The sequence below is a fragment of the Rousettus aegyptiacus genome, unplaced genomic scaffold (assembly GCF_014176215.1).
Source record: "Rousettus aegyptiacus isolate mRouAeg1 unplaced genomic scaffold, mRouAeg1.p scaffold_m13_p_7, whole genome shotgun sequence".
NCBI lineage: Eukaryota > Metazoa > Chordata > Mammalia > Chiroptera > Pteropodidae > Rousettus > Rousettus aegyptiacus.
In genome coordinates, this window is record NW_023416310.1 from 101165360 (window position 1) to 101191956 (window position 26597).

The window sequence follows — 26597 nt, forward strand, 5'->3', positions numbered from 1 at the left end:
ACGGAGCTGGGCTAGAGGGACCCACCAAAACGGAAATAACTTTCTTACGCTGGTTGATATTCACCCCTGTTCTGTGATACTAGAACTACTACTGAGCCCATTTCTCAATTACAGAATTAATAATAAATGGTGGTTAGGATTTAAACCCAGCAGCCCTGTTTTTCCAGGGAACCGGCGCTTTTAATCGCTGTTGGCACAAAGATTTAGCCTTATTGTGGTTGGCGCTGCCCAAAGGTTAACAGGACTCAGCCTCTACCCTTTAGTAGCTTATGGACGGGTAAGGTTGGACCAACTGCAAACAAAATAGAGAGAATTCAAATAGGTGTTTGGACCCTCAGGCCTCGATCATGTAATGAAAAGCCTCATTTTGTGGACAAAAATTCATGTCATCAGAACAGTGTTAAATGCAATGATTTGGTGTTTCCTGATAATTATTTCAAGTTGGTCTTAATGAGGTGCTATAGTATACACAATACAGGCACAACTAGTGCTGAATGAATGCAGAGGCTTTTTCAAGAGTATAGCCATTTATTATCACCTGTTATGACAAGAGCACACTTTTAAATGTCACACTATATGACTTATCTCCCATTTCTTCTTCAAGAGTGTACACCCCTGTAATACAATTTGGATACAAACATTTTTCATACCTTCTCCAACAGCTTTAGGCTGGCCCAGTGCAGGTCAAATCATGTAGACAAACGACCAGTTAATAAGATTTTTGAATGATAAATGGTGACTGTATAATGTTGACAGGCCATAAAAGGAATCTATCTAGGACTGGGAACTTGCTGCCTCTAAAGACCTTTCAATTGAGACAATAAGGGTTCTTAAAAACTTTCATTTGAACTGAAAGATATACACTAAAAAAAGAATCCCAATTTCTAGATTTTGGTTTATCAGCCACTGGTTGTCCTTGCTAGGTATACAGTTTACAGCAACATTGAAAGGCAAAGCAATATGGAAAGATAGCTTAAGAAACTCTTCCCCGTTCACCCATCAATGATAATAATACCAATTTTACTGAAAGACATTAGTTTCCCGTATTTATTGAATGCTCACCATATGCCAGGCACTGTCTTTGTATGCTTTAAGGCTTTATATGTATTATTTCGCCTTATCTTAACAACAACCCTGGAAGGTATTATCATATTCCCACTTTATATATGAAAAAACAGATGTTTTAAAGTAAGCAACTTGCCTAAGGTTGTCCAATACATGTGAATTTATTTTGAATTATGTTTATGAACAGTTATACCTATTCTGTAGTAATATATTTATATACAATACACCATGTAACAACATATTACAAATATAGCCAAAAAAATTTAAAGGACGAAAATTTAAAATAAATAAAAGCTCCAGTATATCCATCATGCTTTCCAGCGGCTTACTGTACACATGCCCCACTTTGGAGACCGTTGCTTTGTGTCACAGGAAGTCAAGATCCAAGAGCAAAAGAAACTTAAGATTATCAGTGGGTTTCAGACTTGGATGTTTCAAAGAATCATTACCACCCCAGACACACTTATAATAGCAACACCAGACCAATAAAAAGTTACAGAGGAACTTGTGCTCTCTTTGAAGCTCCCAGGCACTCACTCCCCTGCTCTTTCCTCTGAGCTTCTCAAATCTGAAACTTGGGCCCTGGGCTGGCTTGGGGGATAGAGGACTCTTTTTCAAAAGTCCACAGTCTAGTTCTGGGAGTCTCAGCTCCTGAAGACTCTCTTTGGCAAAGGCAGAGGAAATACTGCCTTCAAGGATCCTTATACTAGCTTGACCCAGGTACCTGAAAGCCTGCTAGGAACTTAAGAATAAAGGCCAAGGACACCTTACCAGCCAAGGTTGCTAGAAGTGCCTGGAGTTGATAGGCTGCTAAAAATCCGTCTACTACGAAGTGCCAAATTCAAATGACATGCTTTTTCTGTAGACAAAGAACACATTTCTCATACTGAATCCTCATGTTTTCTTTATTCCGCAATAGTCAAAACTGTAAATAGGGACTATTATTCAAAACATGAACTATCAGGTATTTCCATATATTGAAATAATTAGGATTTTTTAAATTATGAAACTAACTTTTACAATAATGCTAATACTGTCTGAGAGCGTAACTCTGACTTACAGTTCTCCAAAGGGGTTAAAACTTTTTCATTTTGTACTTTTCCCTCCACAACAAAATGAGGTTAATGCAAAGTCCGAATTTCTTTTTAAAGGCTTGAGCTTCAAAATCATTAACTCCTATAAGCTGATCCCATATTTGGAAGAGAATGGCATCGAGAAAAATAATCAAAAGTAAATCCCTCACCAGTCATGTGGTTTCACAGTATGTACTTACATGTAATACATACACCAGCTAAGCCATAAGGCACTAAAAAGGTGAGACCATTGATACTGTGGGGATTTTGCAAAGAATACATTTGTTTATACATGTTCTTCACATTTCTCCTTGGATTCCTGCCTGAAGAAAAGCATAAGTTGATATATAACTCATAATCTCATATCAAATATCTGTAATTGGTAACATATCAAAGAATCTTTACCTAGTGAAGGAAATGTAGCCACCTTCAGCTCCAGAGAGCTGGCCTAGAGGAGAACATATGCTTCACTAAGCACTGTGTACAAAGATGTTATCTTACTCTATGTTAAAGGCCCCCCTCCAGAGAGATTTTAGTAAGGTTTTCTGATGGTTGTAACACCTAAACAATAAAAGTTAAGACAGCTCCTCTACCCCCATAAACATATTCATCTATTTACATATCTTTTTTAAACATTAACTTCAGTTTTTTATACTAGAAGCAGAAAATATAAGAAAATGCCAGTAGATTGCAATTTTTACATAAAACTGAGTGCCGAAATGAGAAGAACTGGTAGCTCCTGACTCAAATCTAAGAGTATTCTTATGGTCCACATTAGGCTAGCTACTCAGAATTCTTGCCTGCTCTAAGAACTCAGAATCCATTATCTACAAAGCACAAAAATGGAGCATTTTACTAAACAAAGTATAGCTTCTTAGCCTAGAGTTCATTTCAACTACGATTTCCCCGTCGCCCTCCACCCCGCACCCCCCTCGCCACCAGCTCCTATCTTAAACAAACAAGATGTTATGTCACTATAAGACCTTAGCTGATGGTTTTATAAAGCAATGCAAAGCAGCATAGAGAAAAGAGCTCACACACAGCCAAGTTACATCGTTGTAGGCTTGGCTTTCTAGCTTGTGATTCTTAAGATGCTGATGTGTTACTGAGGAGCAGGCCCCACAGCTGGCTTCGTAGGCTTTTAAAATCCCAAGTACTCAAGAGCTGGTTCTGCCCAAACAAAAACCTCTTTACATATATGGAGTGCCTGCCTCAAGAGAAACCTTGCAGTCAAGTGAACTGTGACTACCAGTCGAAGACCATGCCTATACCAATAAGGCTGGTAAGATATGAAATATATCAAATAACAAAGTGTCTAAAAGGAGTCGGGGAGAATTTAGTCATTATTATTTAATTCTATACTTCCATTTTCATGATAAGAGTGTCACTGTGGTAAAATGCCAACCAGCACATGAACCTATTATTTCACCTATAAGCCTATCTGTCTTATGCCAAATAAAACACCATAAAAGACTAAGAGGCTTCTTCAGGAAGGTATTTTTGGATGGAACTGTATATTTTGGGTAGCGCGTTGCTAGAATTTTAAAATAAAGACACAGAGAATACAATACTTTGCTCGCATGCCTACCAATGTAAACATATTTATATAAACAGCAGAAAACGTTTCAGCAAAGATAATTTTAGGAAAATGCAGACTGAATTCACTTTATTTTATAATGAATTTAGAAAACATGAGCAAATCTTGATATTGCATTAGAAAACAAATTAGTCTATACATCATTAAATTTTTAAAAATCAATGTGACACTAAAAATATGTAATAACAAAAATGTTTCATTTTAGAATGAAATACTATCAGTGGTTTATTACAACTAGATATACAAACATAAAGATAGTATTGCTAAAATGACATAAAACTCTGAATCTCAAAGTGATCCAGCAGGCTGAAGGGAGCACCAGTTGTCACCAATGTGGGACTGCCACATATTCTATCAAAGGAAACAACTAGGTAATAAAAATAAGCAAATAAATAAATTGGGAGGGAAAAGGAGCCCAAGATGTCTGGAATTTTAGAGTAAATGGTTTATTTGGTTCTGTTGTTACATGTGTTTTGTCTTTTCTTCCTCCAAGAAAGAGTGATGTGAGGAATCCAATAATTTTTCCCAGTTATATCTTAGTTTTTCAGTAAGGATAACTTGATTTGAAGAAATGATCGCTACTCCTTGTCACTTTAACCATTTCGTGTAATATTAAAATGATCTGTTTTTATGGTATACTTTGATTTTTTTCCTAAAAACTCCAAGTCAAGAATATTCAAAGGAACTTCTTTATCTCTTAATTTCTTACCGATGTATTCCTGAAACTGAAAATTTTCTTTTTCCAAAAAGTGAAAACAAAAATATGAAGTTCTAATACCAGGACTCTTGAAAAGAATATTAGTTTATCCAATTATAACAATATAAATTAGACTATTCAGGAAATATATGAGGGCTCAAAAATATAATTTATGATTCCTTATGAACTGAATTTCACTGAGATGCTTATGTCTAAGTCTAAAACATGAGTATCATTATGTTTGAAAGTTTTTGAGAAAATTTACAACGTATTCAATAATCCTAAAGAAAAATCAGATTAAAATTAGTAGGGTATTTATATGTACAGATGTATAAACACACACTTTCAGGAAGAAAAAGAAACTATATTAATATTTACAGGCTACAAATCACTTTCTTTTAAGGAAGATTAGAAAAGTTAATAGTTTAGGTGTAGAGCCAGAAGCTGTGAGGGGAACCTAAAAGTAGTAAATACTAAAACTCTTTGCAGTGTAAAGAAATGCAAAAGACTCTTATACTACAAATGTTTAATTTTATAAAACCAAAAAGCAGTCCAACTATTGCCCATTTATGATGATAAAAATTGAAACAAAAACTCTGAACCCATTTTGTAAAAATTCTATTATAACAATCCTAGATTCGGTTCACATTGTTCCATTGAGTCAAGTAAGATTTAAGCTCCAGGGGTACATAAAATTAGACAGAGAATTTTACCTTTTCTGAAGAGATGGTCACAATTTCATTGTAAGAGAGTACGGTGAATAGCCCCTTAGCAATCTGTATACTTTATTAATTACCTTCAACAGAAAGTCCAAATATTTCCACTTTTTTTAACTTCTAGAATATTATCTGGATATTTAAGATGGTGATATTTAAACTTTACATTACAGGACATCATACTCTGAAAATAAGCCTGGTTTAAATATAGTTTGATAATTCTGGGGGTACTTACTGAAAGAAGATTTCTTTAGCAAATACTGGCTTCTTGTATTTAAAAAATCAGCAAGACAGAATTTTAAAAATCTTAATTTACAATGCATTGTAAACTGTAGATGACAATTGCCACATGTATCACGACCAACACAAGTAAAAAGTTTTTTCCCCATGTTTTATAAGACTTTGTATCTTCCTTTATTTGTTGGTTGGTATGAATTTTGCTGCAATAGAAAATAAAAGATACACGGTCAGAAAAAGCAAAACGAAAAACAAAAAAAGGAAAAAGGAAGATAATTTCCTGTATAAAATATTAAGGTAATTTCCTGTACTAAATAATAAAACAATCAGACATTTAAAATGAAAAATGTTAACATTAGATGGAAGAAGAAATAACTGTTCAATAACTAGTCATTTCTCTGTTCACTGGACTACCTGACACCTATTTGAACCAACTTAATGGTGATGGTATCAAGGTTCTTTTTCTACCATTCCTTGGTGAAATAGTCTAAAGTACCTGATTTAAAGGTTGTTTTTCTTCTTCCTTCTTTTCTTATACGTTCTTTTCTTTAAACCATTTATCTCCTCAAAAGAATGTTCTTGCAAACGGAATTTTAGAAAAGACCTCAAAAACATTCTTAGAAAAGGGATAGTTAATTTCCTTTCAAAGGGCACTCTTCCCCACCATGCACACTGTAAGAACAGTTTTCAGGCTTCAACTGATACTAAAGACACAGGGATGTGTCTGCCTCCTTTGGAAAGGTGATCTATAAAAGGAGCTTTTCCAAAATCAAATTAAGTCCTCACTTATGTTTAAAAACACTCACAATACCTGTGTTAGTAAAAATGTAGAGAAATTGGAATTTTCATATAATGTTGGGGGCAACGTAAATTGGAAAACTGTTCAGCAATATCAACTTAAAGCTGAACTACACATATCCTACAATTAGTAATTCTACTCCAAGGTATATACTCAAAAACAATTCACACTAATGTGTGTCAAAGAGACATGGAATAATGTTTACAGAAGTGTTATTCAAAAAACCAAAAACTAAAATAACCCCAAAGTCCAATATATAAATTACTTGTGGTGTAGTCACACAATTAAATACTACACAGCCATGAAAACATAGTGATAACATCAGTGTGCTTCTGACTTTGTGCAAATTTGAGCTATGTTTATGATTTGTGTACTTTTCTATATTTACATTATAGCCTAATAAAACATTTACTAAAACAAGTAAGTCCTTGAGGTTTTCACTCACCAGGCGGATCAGTTCTTCTTTTATGAGCCTGGTGATTTCTGCCTTTGCTTTCTGTACAGCCAATTCATTGGCACCTAGTGAGCAAGGGGGAAACATTATTCATATTACTAGAATTACACTGGATGTTTATATATGTCATGGAGGTCCAACAGGAATTCTATAGGTGACTTTCCAGAATACTGTACTGCCTGCCAAGATAAGCCTTTCGATACCTGGTGGAACATCATCCACATTATATAATGGCTGCTTATTATTCCCATTACTTTTAGAATTTCAAATGTAGCCAGTGAGGTCACATTACATGCAGTATTAACAGTTCTTTTATGCTGACTAAAAAGTGTAAAGAAAAGATGATTAGCAATTTGTCCAAGAGAACAGGAAAAAGTTAAAGGGAAATATAACTTCCTTGGTTCATTTATTTAACAAATATTTCGGAAAGCTGTCATCTGAGAAGTCCTAAATATGAATGGAGGACTAGCCAAGCTGAAGGAGAAGAGATGACATAGAGGGTATTTTGCAAAGGAAACCACATGTACAATGGTATAAGATTAAGAAAGGCATGCTTAATTACTGAAGAGTAAAAGTAATATATCACTTGGAAAACAAAATATGTAAGGACATAGCCAGATAGCCAAGTGGATGAGGCAGGCTAGAGACATTCATTCGTACAGTTATTAATTCAAGAAAAAGTTAAGTACCCATCATATATTGTGAGAGATTCATTATACAAAAAACTCATTTATGCTCTTTATAACCTTGTAGACTACTAGAAAAAAGAACTTGTAAAGATATTACAACAGGATGAGTGGCTATGAAGTAGTCTACCAGAATAACTTTTAAATATCACTTCTAAGAAGCTTTCCTCAGCATCTCCAAGCAGTTAAGTATTTTTTCTTCATTGCTCTCACAGGACTGTGTTCACACCATCACAAAGGCACATTTTTTAGGTAGAATGGTCAAAATATTTTTTTCTGACTAGATATGAACAGTGAAGAAGAGGTACAAAGTAAGATGCTAAGAGCAGAGTAGCAAGTAAAGTACGATGTAATAAAGATTATGAACCCAAATGGAAGAATAGGTATTATCAGCAGTGATGGTGGGTGAAACTCAATTCTGAGATCACTATAATTGAGGTGTTTATGGGACATATAGTTGGAAAGGTCAAAAAGGCCAATGGAAATACAAAACAAGTTCAGGAGAGACAGATTTTAGAGAGCCATCAGGGAAAGTGTGGAGGGATCTGAAGCCAGGGGACAATGCTAGGGAGTAGGTAAATCTAGAGAGGTAGCACAGTGCATACACACTAAGAGGAAAAGAGCTAGACCAAGGAAGTGGACTAAAGATTAACGACTAGGAGTGGAATGTCAGAGAATAAAAGGAGAACTAGAGTTGCAATGTAAAGACCTACCTTTTAATCATTCTATATAGAAGACCAAATGAGGAAAACAATGCACAAGAAATGTGAAAAATTTCCCCTTTATTAGATGTGAATAACTTTCTTGACCCCAGAGAGAGGAAAGGAGGGGTGAAGGAGAAAATGGGGAGGAAGAGGGAGGAAAGAAGAAGAGGAAGAGGGAGAAGAAACAGTTTAACAATAGGAAGGAAAGGGCCTTGAGTATGGTTGTGAAGTCACGGCCACCAAATACAACATTTTTAAATGGGGGTGCTGGAGGTAGATGAGAGTGAAACAAGGGTAGAATCAAGAGCCAAGCCAGAATGAAAATTACAACCAAAATGAAATTCAGGAGGAAAATATGCTACCTGGCATAAACTGGTGTAAAGTTTTTTGATAATTCTGTGCTATTTTAAAAAGAAAAATGACACTCTCACCTAGATTCAAATGGAAGAGTGATTTTTCTACTTTAGTTAGACCCTGACCATTTGGACTAGTTTAAATTTCTGACTTAACACAGATTCTTTAGGTAATAGATTACATATGTTTATAAGCTGCCATGAAAAAGAGGCATTTCCTTTCATTGGTCCTAAAACAACTCTGGCTGCTTTTAAGGGATTCTCCACTAGTAAAATGAGAGTCACAAAACAGGCTATAAATTATACAGGGTGGCTAAGCACGTAAGTCCTTCCTGTTCTCCTTCCCGCTGCCTGGTGGGAGGCCTAGAGCTGCTGAGCCATACAGAGCCTCCAAGGAGCCAGGCAGTGGGGTCCCTCCAATTACAGAACTAGAAACAGATGACACTAGGCTCCTTGCAACACCTGTTTTCATCCTATTAGTGTTCAGTTGATTTTGTTGGAGTTTAAAAAACTAAAAGATTCTTTAAAATCTATTCATCTAGAAAAATTTTTCAAAGATTTAGATCATTTTAATTATCAAACTCCAGTTCTTATTTAGTCTCTAGAATTTAAGATTCATTTTTGACAACGTTGTCTTTTCACTGGGAGGGAGGTAAGCTTAGATTATAAAAACTAGATATTATTTCCTGAGTACAAGCTGACAGTTAAAAGAAGTGACCAGAACCACTCTAGGTGGATAGAAAGTCAATAGGAGCTGTGGGCTTCTCAATTCACTTGAGAGTACAGGAGGTGTATTCTGATAAAATTACATGTAAACTGAACTTTGATATATCATACTATACTAAACAAACACAATTACCTTTAAATTAATAAACTACATAGAGGATCTCTTTTCAGAGCAGTCATGTCTCTGCTTTAGGTCTTTATAAAGTAGACATTTAAAATACTGGTTTTGCTTAAATGATACCCATGATATTCGAGCTGAGGCTAAATGCTGACTCTATTTATAACAAAAATTTTATCATCAGATTCCACTGTGTCTCCACCCTGTATGGCCAAAGTAGTAAGGGACACCTGTCGAGTTCCAAGTGCAGAAAGAAGTCAGCGTAATTTTCTCTCCTTAAAAATCTGGATCCCAACAACTCCCACATCACTACACAATAAGGAATTTAGAAACACACTGAGTGATTTAGAAACACACTGAGTCATTAGCAGACCAAAAGACTTTCAGGATACATAAAAGGGTGCCATTTAAAAACCTGACTTGAAATAGGTATGAGTCAGTTTTCAGTCACAATCACAAACAAAAAAAATGCAATTTGCCTAGTTCTGGCCTCTCATCCTTTATACCATTTAAAAACATGTATGAATCTTATTTTACAATAATAGTAGAAAGGCATAACATTGAAAATACAAAGGCTGCATCTGAGTTCTTTGTTGGCCACAATTCATCATTATGAATTTTTAAAAGTCCAATAGTGAGAGTGACACTGGTGAAAATGGCAGAGCAGGGAACTCTAAAAGCCTGTCCCTCTACAAAGCAGCAAATAAACTTGGAAAAACTATTAAAATCAATTTTATCGGAACTCTGAAAACTAATCAAAAGTTTACAGAAACCAGGCAAACACTTATTAAAAAAAAAAAAAAGGCTGAATCTTGGTAATAGAACTTTTCAGTGTTTTAACTTTGACCCCATCAGGCATTTTTGGCCAGGAAACAATTTCTGTTTAGAGGTAAATGGGATGCATACTGAACATGTGTTTCTCTTATTGTAGTCTTTATAAAGAAGTCACATAAAAACAATTTGAGGTCACTGATTAAAAGGAAAGTAACTTAGTAAGCACAGTACTAATTTACTTTCTGTGAAATTCTCTGTTTTGGCCAGAAAAGAATCAAACCTTAAAAATAATATCTAACATAATTAAATCATTTTAGTTTATCTTTATTTTACTATGAAGCTTACCTAAAATTATAAAATCTTCACAAAAATCAAAAGATCTGCCAAAATATAACAAGAAAAAGTTGACTAGTGACATCTTTTTTATAAAGTACTTCAGCAGATCTAAATGATCTTCCATTGATCTTTCCCACAACAAATTCTAGAGCTGAGCTATCCAGTAGAGTAGCTACCAGCCATGTTACTATTTAAATTTATAAAATTTAAATAATTTAAAATCTCTCAGTCACAATGGCCATGTTTCAAGTGCTCCATAGCCATCACAGTGAGTTCTATTGGACAGCAGCTGCTTTAGAGAAATCAAATGGATTGCCTGACAAATATTTTGTGTCCTGAAGAAGATATAGAGCTTAATAAGATGTGTTATTCAGAAAACTTATCAAGTGTCTACCACTGGAAATAACGCAGGTTAACAGCCATTCAGAGTCACTGCATCCTAGGAAGGAAGACACAACAAATAAAAATATACTATGATGTCCATGTGATGAGTACTATGAAGAAAAACAAAGCAGGGAAAGAGCTATAGAGTCATGAAGGAGGATTAGGTAAGGCTTCCTTGTTAGAAGTGATGTAGTGAGTATGCAGACTCTACGATGACACATTGAGGAAACTCCTCCACAGCTGCAACAACAGTATTCAACAAATATTTAGTTCATTAAATAGATGAAGTGGATCTGGCTGGTCTACACTTAAAAAGTCTTATGAAGATGTTCATGTTAAATATAAATGAAGGAAAGTGGCTTATTCTACTATGCAGTGGAATTATACATTAAGAAAATAAATCAAAATGGAAACTGTCTTTTGAATTCATTCATGAATGTATGAAGGTTAAAAAGCAAACCATATCACTCTTAGACAATGCATTACTTATATCCTTTAAGTTATGTGGTTAATAGTTCTGTAATTTTTTTAAAAGTATGCATGAACTTTTATATGATTTTTTAATTAATATAATATTTAATAGGTATGCATGAACTTTTATGGGAATAATTTCAGAGGCAATATTTGTTTAAACATTCACTAAGTGGACTATTAACATAGCTGATTTACTTTCTAACCTAAACTTTAGCCAGAATGTTCTACTTACTAGAAGCATAAACACTGAAAGTCCCAAACACAGATCATTCACTACAGTACATATACTAAATTTCTAAATAAAGACCTCAAATAATATATGAAACTATTTTTTATAGGCGTTCTTTACTTTCAGTACTCTCTAGCACTGGCCTCACATTCTTTAGCTATAATAGACACATCAACCTTGAAACAGAACCAACAGTACGTACTTTCAATTGCCAAGTAAATTTTCCGCTCTCCTTCCTTGGGTTCTTTGCCTGGTGGAAAGTACGTTCCTCTAATAGTAATTGCGGCTTCAGAATATTCACTGATCCTCTGCAGAGCTTCCTTAGAGGTAACTTTCCACCTCGCAGTCTATGAAACAAAGGTGTAGGGGAGGGAGGGAAGAGGAGAGAGAGAATCACTTCATAACAGGGTTAAAAAATACCTGGTGTACTGAGAAAGAACAGGTTGTCTAAGACATATTACGGTCAATATTAAGACGATAACACCTTCATCTTAAATTCACTTAGATTCTAATATACCTAGACCATTTTCGTAAAAATGGAATTTTTATTGTTGTCTCCTTCATCCAGATAAAAAGTGAAGTATCCATTTAAAATGTTCTTGGGTTTTAAAGAGGGTTTTCACTCCCAAAGAATTTTTACTTCAAAATAAAAAAAGTTTAAACTATTACTTGCCTGTGGGAAGTCATTGATCTCTAATTCTTCCTCATATCTCTTAAAAGATTCATTCTGTCCACCATCCTGTCTTTCTTCTTCTTGTTTCTCCAAAGGCACATAATTGAGCTTGGCATTGATCTTTTCAGCAAGTTGTTCTGCAATGGTTTTTGCAGATACAGTGGGAGCCAGGATGGTACCTCCTCTGAGAATTGCATTGGTGGCCTGTTGCATTACATCCTGCAGTTAAAGAAGACCTACAGTCAAATCTCAAATGAGGGCAGAGACAACATCAAGGACCTGACCACAAATTATTCTCTGGAAGACCACTAACTAAAAGTATCTTTCTAATATAGAGTCCTAGCATATGTGCAATTTAGTATATATTTATAACTGATAGTCTGACATGTCTCTCTTACTTGGGTGAGAAAATTAAAGAACATTCATCTCTATATTAAAAGTTCTACTGGATCACAGATAATTAGGTAACTCAATATCGAATACAGTATAATATTTCTAAAATCATTTACATGCTTTGTGGTTCCCAGGAGTTTTAGAATTAGAATCTTTGTCCACTATCACCACCAAGTTCCTCCTCTCCCCATGGCCCAACCAAACAGTCAATAAATTATAGTAAATGACTTACTCAAACTATTTTTTTTTTTAATTTGAATTTTACTATATGTCTAACGTGAGCAGAATTCTTCCATGGGTAACACAGGACTCATACCTCAAGTTTTTCTAACAATGGTGAAACGTTAGCTATTTGATTTCCCCAATAAGTTATTAGCAGTATCAACCCCAGAAAATATTAGGGTAGGTACTAGAATCCCTGTTCTCAGCATAGGCTTCGGTAAACACTTCATGATAACTCAACTGGCTAAACAAAACAGATGCAGAGATCTGAGGCTCTGAGCCCTGGTTGTGGGTGCCTCACTCAATTAGTCCACTAGCCTGTGACTTGGTCAGCCCAGCTTAGGTGGAGGACCCTGCAGATCCCCAAATTCTAAAAATCTTAAAAATAGTGAGCTATTCTTTGGAAATGCTATGAAAATTTACCCTTAGTTATTAAAAAAAAAAAAAAAAAAAAGCTCTGAAGAAAAGGATAACATGTAAAATATTTAACATATTTTTCTGTTTAAAACCATGTTAGTTTCAGTCACGTAACTGGGCATTTTTACTTCCAAGGAACGTTTGTATGCCCAATAAGCCACCCAATAAAAGCATATCAAGGGAGAAAAAGAGTTATTTCTTTAAAATTATGGTAAGAGCAATCAAAATAGTACTTTGTAAAACTCTCCATGCCTGACATGCTAAAAAGTCAGGCTTCTAGAGTGGGCATCAACACCTGTTAACCACACTAAAGAAATCATCCAAATGCAATGATCAAGGAATTCTGTATTCATAATAATATTAAACTCTCACTAACTCAACATCTAGTGAACTTGTTATTCACTTCTGTCAACATAATTCCTGAAAAGCATTTAAATCAAAGAACTTACAGAAAGTATTGACTAAAACTCAGAACAAATTACTTAATACCTGGGACTCGATGCCCAAATTCTTCTGAGCATTGATTCTAAGAGCCAATCTCTTAGCAATTTCTAATTTCTCAGCATTTCCTGCAGTTGGAGCAGGAACACTGGATGTTCCAGGAGCAGCCATATCCTTTACTCTCTTCTTTGAGTTAAACATGCTTTCAATTTGCTCATCAATCTAAACAAGAAAAAAAAAAAACAGTATTAAAAATACCAATTTAGGTATAGCTCATAAACTAATAAAGAATATTTCTACCAAAAGTCTAAAAATCAGACAGTTACATTTAATTCAACCATACAGATTAATAAGAAAATATACCAGCTATTCATTAAGGGTGACATATTTCATTTTTGAAAATCAGTTGTCTATGGTAAAAAAAGAAAGAAAGAAAGAAAGAAAGAAAGAAAGAAAGAAAGAAAGAAAGAAAGAAAGAAAGAAAGAAAGAAAACAGAGATACAGTGCTGCATAAACCACTTATGCAGATTCCTACATGGTCCAGAAAATACATCCCTGTTTATCAAATGAAGAATGTGTGCCAACAACACAGAGCAGCCAATATGATACCGCTAGGACGGGAGCTCAGCCCCTGAGGACATATTATACTGCAATGAAAGAGGCTGGAAGGTCAATAACTCAAGGCCAGTGGACAATAAAAATAAATAAAAATATAGTCACCGTATTCTTAGGGTGAATGATACAAAAAGTTCCTAAGACAAGGCTCCCAAAATTCTCTCCAACTCCTAAAATGCAATTGGATTTGCCTAAAAAACTGGATAAGAAAACTGAAAAAGATGGCTTTACTTGCTTTATCCCTTTGAATCAAGAAAGGAAAGAAATAAAGGCTGGTTTCCCCATCAAAGCAAGAGCAATGCTGAAATGAAAGCCTCTGCTCTCCAGGAATCACATGTGACTCTGTAATCCTTAGCTTTGTCACATCTACCTCGTAAACTATTTGCATTTCCTTTTAAAGATGCCTTCTGGCCACCAATGATTGACACTGCCAACTAAAGAGATCCAAACCCCTTCATATACTTAAATTAGGCTAATAAACCCTTATCTTCTAAATCTCAAATGCAGAGGAAATTCTGTTGAGGGTTTAAAATTAATTAGGTTAATCAAGAAAGCCCATTTACTGAAATAGAAACAATCAATTTAGCTTCTTTTTAAAACATCTGTTATCTAAATTAGGGGTTTTAGGTATCAACTATTTTTAAACTTAACATTTAACTAAGTAAAACTGTTTAAAACAGCATACATGACATTAAAATCCAAAACGAAATAATGCATAAAATCAGGAATGGGGAATGTGTGTGGTATCAGTTGATGGGAGTAACTTTACTTTTGACTTTATTCACTTCTGCTTTGTTCTAATTTTTTTTTTTACCAAAATTTTGTACTATTTTAACAACCAGAGAAACAACAAACATATTTCATATTTTACCATGATATTTTAAAAAATGTTCTCTTCCCTTCAAGAGGTAAAGCACAGCTAGCTGTCCTTGAGTGTGGTCTGGACTAAGTGACTTACTTCTAACAGACAGAATAAAACAGAAGTGCTGGTGTGACTTCAGAGACCACTCATAAAGGGCACAAAGTCTTCCTCTTTGCTCTCTCAGATCACTCATTCTGGGGGAAGGCTGCTGCCATGTTGTCAGGACATGCAAGCAGAGCGGTAAAGAAGAGAAGCATGCTGCTAACATCAAAGTGAGTGAGCCATCTTAGAAGAGGGTCCTGCATCAGTCAAACCTTCAGATGACTGCAGCCTTATGGAACCTAAGCCAGAAACACTCAGCTAAACTGCTCCTGATTTCCTGACCTTTGGGAACTATGAGATAATAAATGTTAATAAACATTATTGTTTTAACCTGAGATTTGGATTGATTTGTTACACCACAACAAATAACTAAAACATTGACTTTTTGAATTTTAAACCAGTCTGGTATACCAGAAAGAAATGGCCCAGGGTTAACAGGAGACCTGGGTTCTGGTCCTGGCAGTACTTAACTACCAGTGTGTGGTCATGGACCAAATACTTTCCCTGGGCCTCAGTTTCCTCAAATAACAAAATCAGCTTGAATTCTTGATTTCCAAAATTGTGTTCCAAGCTAAAATTTAATAGGGTATGTCAAAAAAAGTTATATGATCAAAGATCAAATATGTTAAGAGGATTTCTGGGTTTCTTAAACAAGCTTCTTTAATTAAAGACTTTTCACATTCTTTCATATGTTAATACCACTAATAGTGGAATATACTAGGCAGATTTCCCAAAATTATTTTATAAGGAAAACATCTTTTTCTAAAGCTCAAGCTTGGGGGGAGGGGGGAGGGGGGAGGGGGGTTCTATAGAACACTGTGAAAACTTCAACTTGCTAAGTCCTTAGGGTCCCTCTTCAATGGTTCACAAACGATTTCACAAGCTTAGAACATGGACTCTGAAGTAAGAATGGAATAGCTGTGAAGAATAAAATAATCCCTGTAAAAAAAGTACTTGGCACAGTGCATGGTACTTAGAAGCACTCAATAAATGTTGACTATTATTATTAATAAGGATATTCTATAATTATTAAATTTAAAAAGATAAAAGCAACATTAGTACCAATGCTGTTAAAGGTACAAGGAGCCAGGCACTCTTACACACACTACAGTGAGTGCAAACTTTGTTGAAGGACAATCTGACAATGTTTTAAGATCAAATCAGATACAATTTTTGACCTAGCAATTCCTTTTCTATACTCACCCTTAAGACTAGATCTAATGAACGTAAAAAAGCAAAATGTGCAAGAATGAGAAAGTACAGTTTATAAATACAATATATTCCAAATAATAAATATGTAGAAACAATCCATGTATTCCAAAATAAGGGTTTGATTTATTAAATGGTGGAACAGCCATATAATGAAATATTCCATAGCCATTAAGAATACTGTACTGAAATGCAAAGATTGCAACTATTGTTGAAGGTTATAGAGCATTATGATCTCATTTTTGAAAAAGTACATAAATGCAGACACATGAGAATATATGTATAAATAGAGAAAAAGGATGGGACGTGTACACACCAAGGTTTCCACTAACTGGCCATTGAAACAAGAATAAGGTAAGCCCTCCAGTACAAAAGGAACAACGATACTTACATCGACTGCAGCATCCTCATCATCTGAATCTTGCAGACCAAGAGCTGCTTTTTGTAACTTCTTCCTCTCATTAGCCAAAGCTTGTTCTGTTTCATCAAACTTGAATCCCTTACCAGAGAATCCACTACTCTTTTTAATTATTTTCCCTTCCTTTCAAGGAAAAAAAAAAAGTTTATTTCATAGTAAAAACTTTAATGTTCAGGAATTTATGGCAAATATTTTCCAACGTGGTGTATGCCAATGTAACAAAAACACTTCATCAAATGTGAGAAAAAAATAAAAATTCTACATAGACTATTACTCAAAATACTGTTAAAGCAAAAGAAAGGATTTTGTTTTCACTCCTTTTCTCCCTCTCTAAAGAGATAATTGGAAATAATCCTTTCAAGATTTACAATTATTAAATATTCAGCATTTAGAACACATTAACAATTTGCATAAAAATGGGAGTTAAAAAACTCACAGCTTTCTGTTGATCTTTGAAGTCACTCCATAGTTTCTCTAGATCAGGAGGCACTGTAGTCCCTGACAACTCAAGAGCTTTAATGATATCACCAGCATAACGAGCTTGATCTTCTGTGATAAAAGTATATGCATAACCCTAATGAATGATGAAAAAGTAGAACTATTAGACATTAACAAGATGAATCTTAGAGCACAAATAAGATAAAATCAAAACTACCCAATAAATCCTAAGATTGACTCCATTACTAAAGAATTTTTAAAAACCCTAAGAGTCCTACTAAATTTCTTCAATGGTTCAAAGAGAAATATCTAAGTTTAATATTTAAAAAATGAAATAAGCAAAACCAGAAAATTTCTGATTTCTTATAAGTAGAACTATATGTGACTTTAAATAAACGCACAATTGCGCTGTCATATGTATTGTTTAATATAGTATTTTTATCTTTTCTTTTTTTGCTTCCATTCTCTTTCTCCACTACCTACTGCACCACTACTCTACACCAGCTAACCCATTATCAACTTCTTAAAATGTAGCTTCCCATATTTTTTTCAGGACCAATAAAAGATATAAAATCATATGTATACATACACACACACATACACACATATGTACGCATATATAATGTTTTTATATACAAAAGTGAGTTGTTTTATGTATTTACTTATTTTTGTAACAGTTTTGGCAAAATGAAGTCAACTATGTTACCTCCTTGGGGTTCTCTAAAGCCTAAGGCTTTGTTTGTCACTAGCATCTTTTTGGTTCTGACAAGAAAGACTGGAGTTAGAAGTACAGGACTAGCAAACCACTATCAGATTGCCAGCTTCACAAAATACTCTGCCCCTACCACTGAACTGTTATAAAATTTAAAACAAGGTTTAATATTTTATTTCTAGTCACTAGACTTGACATATGGTCTGCTTCTGTATTGCCCATAAGCTAAGAATAGCATTATGTTATTTTTAAGGTTGTGTACAGGTGTACACACACGTACATGACAGACAGCCTATGTGGCCCCAAAAGGCTACAATTTCACTACCTGGCCCTTTACACAAAGTTTCCCAAATCAGAATAACTCAAGTTAAAAGAATAAATACCATCACTACTTATTAGCTGTGTATCCTTGGGCAAGTAACTTCTATGTGCGTCAACTTTCTCATTTATTATATGGGAAGTAATATCATCCGCTTCAAAGAGAAGCTAAGAATGAAACGAGATAAAATATGCAAAGCACATCTGTGTCTGGCACTTAATCCGTACTCCATAAATATAACCTGTTACTGTTAACATTATTGCTTCAATATGCAGAAATGTCTAGGGTTGGAATATCAAGTATATCATCAATGTTTCCAACAACAGAATATTCTGTGGCATTCAAAAATAATTAGACCTATATACTTATCAGAATACATGAGTCAAAAAAAAAAACAAGTGTGAGTGTATTTTATGATCCCATATGTTTTCAAATGCAGTGAAAGATCCATGGGTATATATAGAAATTTGCAGATAAGGAAGAAACCTAAAGCACAAATGGTTAACACCATCTGCCATAAAGAACAGCTAGGTATCTAATAATTTTAACAACATTTATACATGCATATAAATGATGAACCTCAACTATTCCCCACAGTCTGATGATTGAGATTTTCAAAATGTCCCCATAACTCCTATTATCTACTCCTTAAAATACTAAAAAAAGACACCTTTAGAAATCAACTTAAAAAGTTATTCTTACTTTGTTGCCTGCTCTTCCAGTCCGTCCTGCTCTGTGCACATAATCCTCATAATGGTTGGGGCAGCTGTAATTTACTACGAGAATCAGATGTTTCACATCTAGACCTCGGGCAGCAACAGAGGTGGCCACGAGAAGTTTGCAGGTCCCATTCTTAAAGTCATTTATGATGCTATCTCTGTCATATTGATCAATACCTGTAAGTAAATTAAATGCAAGAGTTGTAAAACCACATATTCAAACTAAACTCTCCACTTCCTCTGACATTCAGAGAAAGAAGCTGAAAACAGTAAAGAACAAAGCCAACTTATATTGACCACACAGCCAATAACTACAACATAGAAAATAAAATACTAAGGAAATTTAATGGCAATATGAAAGGTTACTGCTATTAACTCATTTGTGAATCTTCCAAATCTATAGATTTGTCCCCTTTCTATAAATAAGACTTATAACTGCAGAAGCTCAATCTTAGAATCACTAATCTAAACCTGTTTCAGGAGGAGTGGAAAAAAAGGCAGGCACATTTCAGACTATATTGGTAGGATTCAGAACTTCCTCCTTCTTCTGTAGGTTATTTAGAGCCTTTCTACTCAGTTTTGTCCAAGGACCAGAAGCAGCATCATATGAGAGCCTGTTAGAAATGCAGAATTTCAGATCCTACCCCAAACTACTAAATCGGATTCTGCATTTTAACAAGATCCTTAGATGATTACACATTCATACTAAAGTTTGAGATACATTGGTTAAATATATCTAATTGGTTCTCTCAAATATCTTACCCAAAGAGCCTCAGAATGAGTGACAAAGCAGAGCATAAAATGCCAAAATGTTCTATTACAAGATGCCCAGGCTACAAATATATTTGATGATGGGATATCCAAGAATCTCTAGTAATTCTCAAGCCTTGAAACTCATTTTTGTAGCAGGAGATATTCTAAGATTTCACCTAAAACCTAAGTTTAACATACACAGAATATTTAGCATGTATATATTTATTAATATCAATTTTTAGTATTACCTAAAATTTGAAATAACCTCTTCAAAGACTGAATTATAAAAAGTATTTGGATCTTATGTCAAAGAAAACTAGGATCCAATACTGTACTCAAAAATCTGAAAAAAATTTATGGAATATTAATATACATCTGGCTTTATAATTAAAACAATCCAAAACTTTTACTTTAGCCTGAGGTATCCTGACTACTAACCCAACTGCACATATTTTATTCCATGGAACCGAATATGCTAACTGAAGTATATGGGATGCCTGCCCAGCAACCATTAAGCCTCTTCCTTTTTAACGTAACTTCAATTTTGTTCACATAACCATCCAAAACACAGCTACATATACCAATCCAGAGATGAACCTAATTCTGTCTTAGCAAGTGAATTATGATTAGTGTAAACCAATCCTTCTCAAACTCTCTGCGCTCAGGCCAGCTCTATACTCTTAAATAAATTAACAAGGACCAGACCTGGAGAGCTTTAGTTTATTATAGTTCACCTCTATCAATATTTAATGTATTAGAACCTAGAACTGAGGACATTTTCAAATACTTATTAACTTATTAAAAAAATAATAAAGCAATTACTTGTTCAAAGTTTTTGTGAAAAATAACTTTTCCAAAACAATAAAATAATTTATTAAGAGAAACATGGGATTGTTTTATAGTTTTGCATACTTCTTTAATGTCCAGCTTAATAATAGTTGGAGTCTCCTATCTTCTGCATTCAATCTGTTTCAATATGACATGCCATGCAGCCTCTAGAAAACTACACTCATGAGATAATGAGAGTTAAAAAGAAAAATAACGTCTACGGTCATGCTACCCTGAACAAATCTGATCCCATCTGATCTCAGAAGCTAAGCAGGGTCGGGCCTGATAAGTACTTAAATGGGAGACCACCTAGGAAGACCAGGTGCTGTAGGTATAAAAAATAAAAAAAAAAAAATAAGGGATTGTAAGCTGACAAGGTCTTTGCAATCTGTGAGTTCAACCAAGGGTTGCCTCGCCTAAAAAATAAATAAATGAATAAAATAAAAATGGAAATAACATGTTGGGGTTATTACAGAAATACTTTTGACTTCGTGAACCCCCTGAAAATGTCAGAGACCCTCAGGGACCCCAGCACTTAGAACCATTGATCATTCCTCTTGCCTATGAATGATTTAGGCCTAAGTATGTAATGCAATTCTGACTTAAGAGAGAAAAGTACAGACAAGGGATGAGAGAACATTTCCTTATTTATATAAGAAAAACACATTTCCACTAATGTAGGAGAAGCTCTTATTGGACCAACTCTCCTACAGATAACAACTATAAATTCTGGACAAAATATATAGGACAACTACCTAAAGGCACTAGAGAGTAACTAAAAGCAGGTAGAAACTGGGCATTGATACTTGGAAAAATGTAACGATACTGGTTGAGGTTACAGGATTTTATTATTTATTTTAAACTTTGTTTTGATGGAGAGTAGGGTAGGCCTTGGCCAGCACAGGTAGGGAAGTCAAAACTTGAGTAGAAACAGTCTTACTGACAAGAAACAGAAGAAAGATTTCAAGACAAACTCAGGACCAGAAAAGAGGGAATAAATCCCAGAAAGAACAGAGTGGGCACACTCAATTATGTGTAAAAATGCTGCCCAAATATCTGACCCCTAAACTATATATCCATGAGACAGAATCCAAGAAGCCTAGCTACAGCTAACAAAAATAGAGATTTCAGATTGTGTCCATTACAAAAAGACTGAGTTTAGAATATGGGTCCAACTAAGTTAATACCCTTGTTTAAAAATAAAACAAAACTCCCACATATATATGCGGAAAAGAAATTAAATGTTATTTAAAAAGAAATTAAAATGGTATTTAAAATTTTTTATTAAAGCTCTAATGTGAATCATAAAAATCTCTAGGTAACAATGATACAATGGAAAAGAATATAATATGAATCAGCAAATTTTAAGTTCAATTCTTCCTTAGCTAATCAATGGCTATGGAATTTGGTCAAACCAATGTATCATTTTCTTGTTTTCTTTATTTCTAATACTATTCCCACAGAGCTGCTGTGAATTAAAACTTAGATGATATAAATTTTAGTTCTAAATTGAGAGTACAAAGTAAATAGTATCATCCTGAACACAGCACACTAGTTGGTCAAATACTAAACAGAAATTTTATTAAATACTACCTCCGTGAAGAGACATGCAAGGATAAGATGCTCTCATTAAATCTTTCAAGAGACCATCGGCATGTTCCTGCTTATCCACAAATATAATGACAGATCCTGATTCTTGATAATGGCCCAGAAGCTCAAGTAACTTCAAGAATTTCTTTTCTTCTTCAATCACAATCTGAAAACACCAAATTGCACCAAGTTAATGGAATAAAAACAAATACATCTCTTGAACAAAAATATTCATTTTATTTGTGGCAAATGGATAAATGATAGCACCTTGCTATATTAGGAAAAAGCAAAAACATATATATATATATTGATTTTAATTCGTAAACCAATAAGACAAGAAGAATTTTGTAACTTTCAGAGTTAGAGGCTTATAAATGATCAACTGTCCTCTCTGCCTCTTAACTTCACATCTTATTAACCAAAGAATAAGATAGCTATGGACATTTCTATCTACCAGCCCATCACTTATATTGGATATAACTGAAAAAGCATTTTAAACAGTTCCATGAACTAGCATATTCAAGCGTATCTGGTAAAACATTAAAGGCTAGAGTTGATGTATACTACTTGATTTTAGAAATTATCTACCTACATCACAAACAATGATCCCAAAAGGATCACATACTGCCTAAGGATCCAGGGAACTGGGGATTTTCTAAGGACTGTACCCACCACTTGTTGCTCCACATCCGAGCAAACCACACTCCTGCCTCCAACCTGCACTTCGATGGGTTTACTCAGGATTCTGCGCGCCAAAGCCTCCATAGCTCTGGGAAAAGTAGCTGAAAACATAACTGTCTGTCGATCAGGACGGACATTATCCACAATGCGCATGACCTGAGAAAACATTATAAAAGTCAATATGGTGAGTAGTCTCCAAAAACCATGTTAAAACCAGTAGAAAGAACTTTTGAGAACCTCTTTTCAGTGACTTTTACATTTGTTACCTAAGAATACAATTACACCATAATTTGCTCCTCCTGTAGTTTCCCTGTCCCAAGAAATGACAACTCTAGTCATGCAACTGTTTGGCCAAAAATCTAGGAGTCATCTTTGACTATGCTCTCTCATACTCGTCTCACACCCAAGCCATCAACAAATTCAGTAGTCTCAACCTTCCAACTGTTTCTAGGATACAACCACTCTGCATGTGGTATCACTGTTTTCCTTCAATTATTCAACACATTTTTATTGAGCAACCATTATGTACCAGGCATTGTTCTAAGTGCTTAATATATGCAATAATAGACAAAAACTTGTCTTCATGGAGCTTATATTCTAATGAGACAGACAGATAAATATATTATCTCAAATGGTGATAAAAGCTACAGAAACAGAACAATAAATGCTTAAGGGCTAGGAGCCCTGGAGGAAGCAGGGAGTAATAGAATTCTTGTGGTAATTGGTATAAACAAGAAAAAAAAAGACAATGATGGTTTCAATGTAGGTAGTGGTGAATGGTTGGAAACGGGGAAGGGCAAAGGTCTTGCCAAGAATATAAAGAATTCTAGAAATACATTTTCACTCTAATCAGAGGCTATATGAATTCTAAGAAAGGGACAGTCCTACCCAAGGCAATGGTAAATCCTGGGTTCCTGGCCTAAACCTCAACCATCTTATTTGGATTATATCAACTGTCTCAACAGGTCGTACTGCCTTTACTCCTGCCCAGTCTGAAATCTGTTCTCAACCCAGCAGCCAGAATGATGGCTTTAAAACACAGGCCAGTACTTTCTGTTAAAGTCTACTGGTTGAGCACATACATTTACTTCTCTTCCCTTGAAAATCTCTGTAAAAACATTAACAGTACAGGCATTTTTTTTTTAAACTGCACAAACCAACAAAGAAAATAAGATAGGAGATGGTAGCAAGAATATTTTGATTAAGTGGTACCTGACTTAGCAGATCCAAGGAAAGTAATCACTATCATGAGAACAAACTGGATTTTCAAGAAGTGGTTTCCCTCACACCCTCTTCAGGAGGGTCACTCTTCACCACCTGACCTTTACATAAAATTGACAGTCAACTTAAGTCCTCTTTTACGTTTTCCAGTAAAGTTCCATAATTTTCTCCAGATATAGCTCACATATCTTTTGTCAAGGTTTATTTTCTCATGCTTTTACATGTTATATGTTTTTTAAAATACATTTTCTAATTCACTGGGAAAACAAATGTAGTAAATTATTTTGTTTACGACGTTGTGTCCAGAAACTTTATTATTATCCATAAACTGAATCTTCTACAAAGACAGTAATATCATCTGCAAATAACACTTGCTTCTTCCTTTCCAATTATACTTTTTCCTTGCTTACTGTGCTAGAACCTCCTGTAAAAGGCTGAATAGGTGTTAAGTATTTTACTTTGTTTCTTATGATAATAGTGTCAAAGTTTCACCAGTAAGTATGTCTGCTACAGGCTTTTTTTGTAGATACTCTTTATTAAAGGAGAGGTTCCTGACTAGTCTTAGTGTGTTTAATTTTTAAATCGTAAGTGAAATTTCATCAATTGCCTTTTCTACAATTGAGATAATGGCATGGTTTTTTCCCTCTATTCTGATAATAGGATGGATTATATTACTCAATTTTTCTAATGTTAAACCAGCTTTGCATCCAAAAGATAATAACTTCAATATGATTTATCATCTACTTTAAGCATTGTTATATTTGGTTTCCTAACATATTTTTGAGGGTCTCTGCATCATTGTACATGAAACTGTAACTTCACTTCTTTGATGTTAATATCAATATTATAGTGGCCTATAAAGTGAAATAGCCACTATGGAAAAGTTTGACAGTTTCTTAAAAAGCTAAACATAAATTACCATCAAATCTATCAATTCTATTTCTTGGTATCTACCAAACAGAAATGAAGACATAGGTCCCAAAAAAGATTATATGCAAATGTTCACAGTAGCATTATTCGTAATAACCAAAAAGTGGAAATATTACAAATGTTCATATATCCAATGAGATACTAACTATTCAGCAATAAAAGAAATGAAGTACTAACACATGCTATGACATGGATGAAGAGCAAATCTATAAAAACAGAAAGCAGATTGGTGGCTGCCTTGGGCTGGGTGGAAATAAGAAATGACTGCAAATGGTCACAAGGCATCTTTCTCGTGACGGAAATGTTCTAAAACCAGATTGTGGTGATGGCAGCACAAATCTGTATATATACTGAAAAACACGGTATTACACACTCAAAATAGGTGAGTTTCATGCTATATAATAAGACCTTAACAGAATTCTTTTAAAAATAAAAGTTTACAATGATCGTATACTTTGAAATAAACTATGACTAGGAATATAATTATTCATTCCCAGTAGAACTTGCTAGGAAAAATAAAATAGTCAGGAACCAATGTTTTCCTTAATTTCTTTAATAAATGTAAGACTACTTTAGTGTTATTGTTCTTGTGTCTGGATAAAGCTTTCAAATATACTGGCATACACAAACAGAAAAAAGCAACATGGAGAAAATAGGCTTTGCAAAGAGATAAAATTTTTAAAAATTACTATTGGTATCCAGAGAAACTTCTGCACCTATAAAACCAGAACAGGATGCCATTTAAAATACTCGGAGAAAAGAGCTTTTAGAAATCAAAACTATACAAACAGAATTCAAAAATTCAATAGAAAACAAAAAGATGGAAAATACTTAAGAAAAATTAAGAATATTAAAGGATAAGTCCAAGAGATCCAACATCACAATAAGAGTTCCAGAAAACAGAAGGAAATTATCAAAAAAGTAATTAAAGAAACTTTCTCAAACTAAAGGATTTGAAGTTTAAAGAATCCACCAAATTGTCCAAACAATTGGATAAAACGAACCTACAACATAGAACATCACTTGAAATTACAGAACATTAGAGTGAAAGGAAAGACCTGAAAAGTTTCAAAGGGCAAATAATACAAATTATATATAGAGGTTTAATAATCAGAACATTGCATTTCTCAAGAAAAACAATGAAAACTGAAAAATTCTGAAGGAAAATTATTTTCACCTTAGAATTCTATATCTAACTAAACGTCAAATGCGAAAATAGACTGTTCATTGTGCAAAGACAAAAAATGTACTTTCAAGCTCTCTTTCTACTTCAAAGTAGTTCCCGAACAAAGGACTATACCAAGAAAAAGCCATAAAATCAATTTCTAGGTAAAGACTGAAAACTGAACATAGCATCTATTCTTATACACCCAAAAAGACAAAATACTACAGAAAAGAGATGTTTTTAATCCACAAGGTCAGGATTAAAAACAAAAGCAACTAATTACAACACAGTTTTATTGGGGGGAAGGGGCAAAAAAAAATGTCTTAGTACTGGATAGTGGTGATTGTATAATTTTGTGAATAAAAACAACTGAACTGTACACTTTAATTAAAAGTGTGAGTTTTATGGCATGCAAATACCATTTTGTTAAAAAAAAAAATAACAAAAAGCAACAAAATGTTGAAAAA

At 34.2% G+C, this 26597-nt stretch overlaps 1 protein-coding gene and 1 pseudogene across 3 annotated transcripts in view; one reads left to right on the forward strand and one right to left on the reverse strand.

Annotated features, from left to right (window-relative positions):
* Positions 1 to 3773: 3773 nt before the first annotated feature.
* Positions 3774 to 26597, reverse strand: part of DDX46 (DEAD-box helicase 46) — a 44065-nt gene continuing 21241 nt past the window's right edge. For 2 of the 3 annotated variants that reach the window (XM_036224289.1, XM_016137673.2), the window contains exons 14-23: positions 22806 to 22970; positions 22137 to 22299; positions 18946 to 19139; positions 17211 to 17348; positions 16748 to 16897; positions 13614 to 13790; positions 12096 to 12314; positions 11625 to 11769; positions 6630 to 6703; positions 3774 to 5588 (exon numbers count right to left, since the gene is read on the reverse strand). In XM_036224289.1, the coding sequence (XP_036080182.1) occupies positions 5541 to 5588; positions 6630 to 6703; positions 11625 to 11769; positions 12096 to 12314; positions 13614 to 13790; positions 16748 to 16897; positions 17211 to 17348; positions 18946 to 19139; positions 22137 to 22299; positions 22806 to 22970 (1473 nt within the window). In that variant the 3' untranslated portion in view covers positions 3774 to 5540. The remainder of the gene's footprint in view (positions 5589 to 6629; positions 6704 to 11624; positions 11770 to 12095; positions 12315 to 13613; positions 13791 to 16747; positions 16898 to 17210; positions 17349 to 18945; positions 19140 to 22136; positions 22300 to 22805; positions 22971 to 26597) is intronic. The other variant, XM_016137674.2, reaches the window with a different exon arrangement.
* Positions 20759 to 20877, forward strand: LOC118605624 (annotated as a pseudogene).